Consider the following 9,174-nt stretch of genomic DNA (forward strand, 5'->3'; position numbering starts at 1 on the left):
AATTGCAAACCTTCCACCACCTCCAATCCTGCCTTCAGTTCTGGTGTCCCCAGCATAGGGAGGACCCAGAGCTGCTGGAGCAAGTCCAGAGGAGGGCCACAAAGACATTCCAAGGGCTGGAGCACCTCTGCTGCTCTGCTGTGAGGATGAGCTGAGGGAGCTGGGGTTGTTCAGCCTGGAGAAGTCTCCAGGGTACCTTGGAGTACTCTTCCAATACTTGAAGGGAGCCTAGAGAAGGGCTGGAGAGTAACTTTTCATAAGGGTGTCCAGAGACAAGACAAGGCAGAACAGTTTAGACTGGATCTTGGGAAGAAGTTCTTCAGTACATTAAGCTCCAAAATGCAAGTTGCAGCAGGGTTTTTACATACCACCTCTCAGAAATCCCACCACAAGCATGACAGGAAGGAAAAACATCCAAATAAATGAAGGTGGGACTTTTCTGTACATTTTATTGTTCAACAACTAGAAACATTTCATCAGCAATACAGACAGATTTACACACTAAAAATCTATACAGCGACCTTTCCTCTCCCAGTCTCCATACCGCGTAGGCTCAGGGCCTTTTGGTCCACCTCTCTCTTTTGTAACAGGATTGATTCCATCAGGGAATTCTAAAAGGACAGAGAAAGTTCATCAAAAAGGCCACAACATTAGAAGGCTGACAAAAGCAACAATGTCACAGAACCACAGAGTTGTCAGGGTTGGAAGGGACCTCAAGGATCATCCAGTTTCAACCCTGCTGCCATGGGCAGGGACACCTCACACTAGATCAGGTTGCCCAGAGCCACATCCAGCCTGGCCTTAAAAACCTCCAGGGATGAGGCTTCCACCACCTCCCTGGGCAGCCTGTTCCAGTCTCTCACCACCCTCATGGGAAAGAGCTTCTTCCTAACATCTACTCTAAATCTCCCCTCCTCTAGCTTCGATCCATTCCCTCCCAGTCCTATCACTCTCTGACACCTTAAGAAGTCCCTCCCCAGCTTTCTCATAGCCCCCTTCAGATACTGGAAGGCAACAAGAAGGTCTCCTGGGAGCCTTCTCTTCTCCAGACTGAACTGCAACTCTCCATCATCACCTGTGACGTTTGCCTCTCAGGTTCATTTCCAAATACAAACCCGATTCTCTTCTTCTTGTTTTTGAGGCAGCCTTGAGCTAAACATTTCCCACAGTCAGGCAAAAGGAATTTCAGAGCTTTTTTTATTTGACTACATCCAGGAACATAAATCATCATATTCAGTTATGCAAACAAAAAAGCAACTCCATGCCCACAGGCACTAAAGCCCCCCAGTTTCTCATGAATTCACAGTGAGAACTTGTGTCCTTCAGGTATACTGTCCTCACCTTCACTACATCTAAAGCACCAAGTCACTTTCTATGCTTGCTCAGGGGGTCTAATTTTCAGCACTCAGGCTTTAATTTTAGCTTGAACTTTAGTCAAGATTCTATTCTTCTCTTTAAAACATCACATTTTCATGGATGCTGAAGCAGCAAGCATGTTGATATTCATCAACACCAGACTAGATACTACAGTCACAGAAGATATTGTAAGATCCCAGATAACTAAATTAGATTTTTTTTTACCCTCTAAAACTTAATCTAAGCCCACTAAGTCTGGGTCTGGAGAACAGGTCCCTTACTCTGAGGCCCCACTCAAAGAGTAGTAACTCAGGCCACCTCTGCAGCACCATGGCCACCCTACTTGGCATCACTCAGCCACAAAGTGCTTTTTGGCACAGCACCACCCTAGGCTGAGTGCTCTCTCTCTCATCCTACACCAGACTGCAGGGCTCCCTGAAGCTTCCTGTACCCCACACCCCACCTTGCCACACCAACATTTGCTTAACTCAGGGCTCTCTCAGTTGTATCCCTAACTCAGCCCTTGTGAGCAACATGAGTGAGAAGTGGAGTTTAAAATGAGGGAAGACAACAGAAAGCCTGGAGAGCAGAGAAAAAGGACAGTGATGGAGGGGACTCCTGTAGCTACAGGATATGTAGCTACACACTGGGATGCTTGTTTCAAAGTGCATGCAGACCAGGGTAGGACATGTCAGCATTTGAGTACCTCTGGCAGTATGAGGAGCACAAATATATCTCATGCTGTGTAGATGTCACTATCCCAACTTCCAGGCACTGCTGATGATCCACTGACAGTGGATGCAGAAGCAAAGATTCCTCACAATAGCTACACAGCTAGGGAATTCAAATAGCCAGCTGGAAACTCTTGTTACCTCATTACACAACAGGCAGCCAGCACTCTAACAAACTACTGCTGGTGTTATGACTCAAATATCCAGGAGCAGCTAAATTTAAAGCCTAAAGAAACCTTGAGAATTGATCTATATGCAGAACACCTCAAGAAAAACAGGCAAAAGATAATCATTATGCATTTATTTTAAAATGAAGCAGTGAGGACATTTCTTTTCCTGGGAATAGAAGGGCAAGAATTAAATAGCTGCTTGCACAGTAACTCCAACTCTGAGTCAGTAGTCAAGTGAGTCACAATCTGAGATTGCCTGCAACCATTTTCAGAGATGATACTAGAATTTTTCAGTGGTTTTTGTCACCTGGCTATTTGTAGTAATCTATTGATCTATTTAAAAAGCTTGTCCTAGAGACCTTGAAGTTAATAAAAATGGGTTATCAAAAGTGGTGAACAGCAGCAGAACATCACACTATGGTAAGATAACTATAACTTTTGGTTAAGATGGGTAATTAAATGTAAGAAATTCAGTCATTCTCCTAACAAAACAAAACACATTTTTAGTGACTTCTACAGTGATGTGTCTGCCTCAGTCTCATCAGCTTCTCTAAATGCAGCCCCACTAAGGCCACTGGAAGGCAACAGAAAGAGCAGTTTGTTAGGTCTTCCTGGGCCCCACCCCAGAGGGGCTCAGCAAATTCAGTACCTGTTGGTGCTTTTCAAAACAACACTGCAAGGCTAAGAGAAAGGCTAAGCATGAAACAGAGCATGAGTCAGAAAGAGAGCAGGCTTTTTGGATAGTAAAGTTAGCTGTTGTCCTCAGGAGATTATGACCATTACTTACAGCTGCAAGACAGACCAGTACCAGTGTCATTTCTCACAGTCGTGCAGTGGTTTATGGCAGATACCTGGCCCCAGCCCTGCTCAAAGCAAGGCTGGGTTTAGGTCAGGACATGCAGGAAAATGTTACTGTCTCCATGACAAGAGGGATCACAGATTCTTCAGGTGACTTGTTAAGAGTGATTCACCAGCTTGGTTCTGAAGACTTTTCCCCTCATATGCCATTGGCTCCAGCTCATGCCCACTGCCCTGCCATTTTTATGAGAGCCATGAAGCTTTGGAAGTGAAGCTGAGGGGTGCTGAATGCCCACCCCCTTCTCTCAAACTGACTCAGCCCTCCAGCTCTGAGTCTTGCCTTTAAAACATGGCTTTCAGCTCTGTACAACATGACTTACTTTCCAGGGGTTCCCTCTCTACACTGGACTCCTCTGGTTCATCAAATCGCCCTACTGGGAGCTTCGGTTTCCTGAGCGGCTGCTTAGCAGATTCAGATCTTCCTCCTGTCTTAGAGCTGGTGCTCCTCAGAGAGCTGCAAAGCAGTGATGCCCCTACCAAACAAACAGAGAGGTGCAGCATACATGTGAGAGTTTAACACCAAGTAGTACTGTGACTGCTCAGAGCACCTCTGGAAACCCCACACTTCAGACAGCAGAGGACAAAAAAAACCCCAGATCCCCAATATTAGTTTAACTCAACTCATGAACACTTAAGAAATCAGCACAGATAAATTTTTGGCCCTGGAAACATATGCAGGAAAAAAAAAAAAAGTTGTATAACTCAGTTCACATAAACAGTGTATTTTAAACTGCTGAGACTTACCTTCACTGTTACCTTCTTGTGTTTGAGACTCTGGATAGTAATCATGCTAGCATAGACTGGGACATTCTGTTTTCCCAGAGAAAAGTCCTAACCTCCCCCAAGAAGCCTGCTGATTTCCAGCTCTTGACTCATTTCCAGCAGCTTTTGAGGCAGAAAAACAGAAGCTTCTGCTTTCCCAAACTTTGTTAAAGAACCAAACCTTGATCCCTTAGTAACAGTTCTTCCAGAATGTTGGTAGAGAATAGTTGGGTTTCCCTTATGATGGGAAAAGAATTCAGCCAGCAGGACAAACTTTGAGCACATTTTAAGTTCAGTTACATAGCTGCATGCAAATCACACAGAATTGTCAGGGTTGGAAGTTTAGAGATGGCTAAGCCAGCAGATCTTTAGCTAGCTGAAAATGTCAATTATCCTGGGAAACCAAACTGCTGCCCTGCAGAAGGGAAACTGGGCTGAGCCAGGTATAAATACAGACCAAGTTCCAATATCCAAACCATGCTGCAGAAGATAAACTTCCAGAAAAGCAAAGCTTTCTTGTAGCCCCCTTCAGATTCTGGAAGGCCACAATAAGGTCTCCTTGGAACTTTCTCTTCTCCAAACTGAACCACCCCAACTCTCTCAGCCTGTACTCATAGGAGAGGAGCTCCAGCGCTCTGATCATCCTCATTCCTTTCTCTGGACATGTTTCAGCTTCAATTAAAAGCATAAACTTAGTGTTTTGTTTTGTTTTTTTTTTTCTTTTAAAGCCCTACTAACATTTTAACACAAATATAGTCCTCCATGCAGGAAAACCTACTAATATCCATGCTCAAGTTCTTTCATGTAGTAGAAAAATGGGCGTGCAGAGACATCAACTTGTAATTCAAGAGTCATAAACAAGTCAAAAGCTCCTTAGGAAGATTTCTCCAAATGCCTGATATTGCTGCAGGTGATTAAAATGCCCACAGTGCCCATAAAGTACCCTCTAAAACCATTTCAGCTGTGGACACATGCCTAATGCAGCTCTGACTTTTCTGAAGGAGGAAGATTCAGCCATAAATCCTCCCTGTACCTGCCTGGGTGCAAGGCACTCGAAGGAACCATTCCTGTGCCTTGCTAAAGAGCATCAGGACACCTTCTCAAGCAGCATGGATTTGACTCACCAGCCAACAACCCAGCTGTATTCCCAGAACCAGCATATTCATGTATTCTAAACTACCACAACCCTAACATCAAGCCCTCCAGCCACATCAACTGTGTGATGCCTGCCAGTTGTTGCCAATGGCCCAAAAGAATCATTTGGGTGTTTCGGTTTTGTTTGTTTGTTTCTGGCTTTGAGCACACCACAATGGAGCCTCAGCAGTGAAGAATCTCATCCTTCTGCGTGCATTCGATCTCTCTACTCCTGCAAAGCATCTTGACATTCAGCAAGCCGGAAGAGTAGCCAAAAAATTAAATCAAAGCTGATAGCCAAGTTCAAATAAAAGTCAGATTAAGGCACTGATACAAAGATGATTATCTCAGTCAGCAAAAGCAAAATCCCTTTTCCTGTTTGCAATACTTGATCTTATTGACCAAGATAAGATCTTGTCTTCTTGACACAGAGGTGGCCTCAGTTCAACATTAAGTACTCCTGAAGAACATGAGAGGAACAGCTATCAGTAAACCACATTCTGCAAACTGATCTTGGACTCATCCTTTATGAAAAGTGACAAAGTCATGCAGTTTATTAATTCTATAGATGAATTTTGACAGGAGTTGATAATTCCAAGCTGTTACAGCTGCTGCACAGCCAACATCCACAATATCCAAGTCTCTTGCAGTGGTCCACAGGCTAACTTTATTTGTCCTCCAGCCTCTATCAGCAAAGCACCTGAATTTTCACACAGAGAACAGTAAGAGTAAAGAAAGAAAATTTCTGGAATCAAGTGAGGCTTGATAGCGTATCTGCAGTTATCAGAAAATGTTAAAAAACAGAAAATATTAATATAGAGAACACTATTGGCAAGAAATGTATTAATATAGAGTATTCCAGACCTTCTGGAATCAATAATGAGGTTTGATGGCAGTAGGTCTGCAATATCAGAAAAAATATTACCTAGAAAATATGAGTTTCTAGAATATTAATAGCAGGAAACGTTATTGTAATAGTCCAGAACTTCTAGAATCAACAGTAAGGTTTAATAGCAGTAAGTTTGCAGTATAATAAAAAAATATTAAGACATAGAAAAATACTAATATAGAGAATATTAATATCAGAAAATATATAATATTGCAGAACTTCTGGATTCAGTAATAAGGGTTGATAGCAGTAAGTCTGCAGTATCAGGAAAAGTATTAATACCTAGAAAAACACTGAAATATAGAAAATTGATTTCAGAAAGCAGTATATAATGTTCCAGAACTTCTGGAGTCAGTAATAAGGGTTGTTAGCTGTTAAGTCTGCAGTGTCAGGAAAAATATTAATACCTAGAAAAATACTAATATATAGAATATTGACACCAGAAAATATGAATATGTAATCATAGAATCAGTCAGGGTTGGAAGGGACCACAAGGATCAGCCAGTTCCAACCCCCCTGCCATGGGCAGGGACACCTCACACTACAGCAGGCTGGCCAGAGCCTCATCCAGCCTGGCCTTAAACACCTCCAGGGATGGAGCCTCAACCACCTCCCTGGACAACCCATTCCAGGCTCTCACCACTCCCATGGGGAAGAACTTCTTCCTTATGTCCAGTCTGAATCTCCCCACTTCCAGCTTTATTCCATTCCCCCCAGTCCTGTCACTCCCTGATAGCCTAAAAAGTCCCTCCCCAGCTTTCTTGTAGCCCCCTTCAGATACTGGAAGGCCACAAGAAGGTCACCTCAGAGCCTTCTCTTCTCCAGACTGAACAGCCCCAACTCTTTCAGTCTGTCCTCATGGCAGAGCAGCTCCAGCCCTCTGCTCATCCTGGTGGCCCTTCTCTGGACACCTTCCAGCATGTCCAGATCCCTCTTGTAACAGAGGCTCCAGAACTGGATGCAGTACTCCAGGTGGGGTCTCACCAGAGCTGAGCAGAGCGGGAGAATCACCTCCCTTGACCTGCTGGCCACACTTCTGGAATCGATAGTAAGGTTTAGTAACAGTAAGTTTGCAATACCAGGAAAAATATTAATATCTAGAAAAATACTAACACAGAATATTGGTATCAGAAAATATTAATATATAGTGTTCCCGAACGTCTGGAATCAGTAGCGAGGTTTGAGAGTGACAAGTTTGCACTATCAGTAAAAATATTAGTGTCTAGAACGAAAACAACGAGAAACAAGAAAGCAAGCAGGAAAGCTGCAGAGAAACGAGGGGCCGGGGGCAGCGCGGGAACACAGCTGCGGCCCTCCCACCGCCCCTAAGAGACGCCTCGCGCTAGACAACCGCCCGCCCCCCCGCCGCCATCTTGAGCGCCCTTCAGCAACCCCAACCGCAACCCCGCAACCGCCCCTCCCGGCGTGAGCAAAGGGGGAGGAGAAGCTGAGGAGCCCCTCAAACCGCAAAGCCAGGCCCCTCCCGCTCTCCGCCCTCCTCTTACTCGCTGCCCTGGGCGCTCTGACCAGCAGCCGCAGAGCCATGGCCGCGCCGACCCGAGACCCATGAAGGGCGTGCGGCGCAGCCGCAACTGGCGGAGGCGGGCGAGCAGGGGCGGGGCGAGCCCGGCCTCCAAGCGAGCCGGGCCTTCAACCGAGTCCGGCCTCAACTGAGCCCGGCCTCCAACGGAACGCGGCCGCGGGCGCTCAAGGGCAGAGGTGGGAAACGCGGCTCCTGTCAGGACAGCGGCTGCGGCCGCAGCGCTTTGTCCGTACCAACTAAAGGCTGTGTCACCCTTCCCACTTGCGATAAGGAACCTGCCCTGGGACAAGTGCTGCCCTGGGAGTGGAACTCCAGGTAAATTAGATCCACTTAGTGTTTTGAATACGGCACCGTTTGCTTTTTGCCGTTCTTTAGCCTTCCCCAGCTAACCTCCTCCTTCCACAAACCAGAATCTAAATCACTGCCCCCAACCACTAAACGGCAGGAGATGGCTTTAGCTCAGTAGAAATTGGAGTCTAAAACGGCATTTTGTGTTCACAGCTGAAGCGCTGAAGACAGTAAATCTCCATGGGTAAATTAGCAGCAGCAATGCTCCGCTGCGTTTAATGCACTACCTCTGGCAGTGCCTACACACTGAAAGTGATTAAATGTAACTGACTGCCTTCTAGGTGACATTTCCCCACTCAGCTTTTTATAACATGCTTAATTGAACATTAAAAGAAAAAAAAATAATGGTTCATCATTTTTTTTTTTTTAATTCTAACAGCAAGATGCTGGGCCTCTGGATCTGCAAGAACAAAGAGGAATATTGGTGGTTTAAGCAAGCAAAATAAAAGCTCTTCCACCCAAAAGCAGCAAGAAGAAAAACCTCACAGATCTTATCCTGCTCAGTAGAGTAAAAACTATCATGAAATCCTTACCTTCAAAATACTTACACCCAGCTGTCTGCAGACACAAAGTCACAGTAAGCTCTGCTCCTAAACGACTTCATCCAAAGTCCATGAACAATCACTCTGAAGTGTCATCTCAAATGGTAAGGATGAAATAGCAATGTAAAATTAATCAGGAGCTGTTCCACCTCAAAATAAGTTGGGAATCTTCAAAACATTTTTTTAACTAGTCTTCATTTAATGTACAGCTGTAAAAATGCAAATTTCACTTTCAGCTCCTGAGTGATGTATTTCTGGTTTTTGTGGCTGAGGAGTTAATGAATCTGAGCACTGGTAAATACAACACAGGAATCCACTTTGTGATTTAAATGCAATGTTTTCTCTTTTCTCCTTTTGTTTCATGATCATTTATCCCTTGCCTCTTGAGGAGGACTCAAACTAACACTGCATTTTATTTTTCCTGTTCTTCAAACCAGAGAAGAATAGATTTAGATTGGATGTTAGGAAAGAGTTCTGCACCATGAAGGTAGTGAAACACTGGAACAGGTTGCCCAGGGAGGTCGTTGGGCCCCCAATCCCAGGAGATACTCAAGGTGAGGCTCCACAAGGCTCTGGGCAGCTTGATCTGGTTGAGGATGTCCCTGCTTACTGCAGAGGGGGTTGGACTAGATGACCTTTGAGGTCTCTTCCAACCCAGATCATTCTGTGATTCTGTGAAAAAGATGTGAAGCTATCACAAATGCTGCAGCAGGTCAGTTCAGATGAACAAGGTAAGCTGGTCTTGAGGACTATCTGGGAAGTACCACAGCCAGCACTGCTCTAGGCAGCAAGCATGCTGATTCTGCCCAAAAGGCCTCTCTTCCTCTCTGACCATGTCCAG

At 45.0% G+C, this 9,174-nt stretch overlaps 1 protein-coding gene across 1 annotated transcript; it reads right to left on the reverse strand.

Moving 5' to 3' along the window:
* Positions 1-440: 440 nt before the first annotated feature.
* SDHAF4 (succinate dehydrogenase complex assembly factor 4) lies at positions 441-7,463 on the reverse strand. Its single transcript, XM_054399168.1, has 3 exons — positions 7,406-7,463; positions 3,436-3,588; positions 441-611 (listed from the first exon to the last, which is right to left on the reverse strand). The coding sequence occupies exons 1-3, from the start codon at positions 7,443-7,445 to the stop codon at positions 502-504; spliced, it is 303 nt and encodes a 100-aa protein (XP_054255143.1). The 5' UTR covers positions 7,446-7,463; the 3' UTR covers positions 441-501.
* Between the last annotated feature and the right edge of the window lie 1,711 nt (positions 7,464-9,174).

Source organism: Indicator indicator, chromosome 2 (genome assembly GCF_027791375.1).
Source record: "Indicator indicator isolate 239-I01 chromosome 2, UM_Iind_1.1, whole genome shotgun sequence".
In the NCBI taxonomy this organism is placed as follows: domain Eukaryota; kingdom Metazoa; phylum Chordata; class Aves; order Piciformes; family Indicatoridae; genus Indicator; species Indicator indicator.

Bases quoted from the DNA above. Each gene is read 5' to 3' on its own strand.
- SDHAF4 (XM_054399168.1), bottom strand. From the start codon at position 7,445: ATGGCTCTGCGGCTGCTGGTCAGAGCGCCCAGGGCAGCGA. The intron at 3,589-7,405 runs GTAAGAGGAGGG...TTTGTTTGGTAG, and splicing joins CAGAGCGCCCAGGGCAGCGA to GGGCATCACTGCTTTGCAGC. The intron at 612-3,435 runs GTAAGTCATGTT...CTGTCCTTTTAG, and splicing joins AGAGAGGGAACCCCTGGAAA to AATTCCCTGATGGAATCAAT.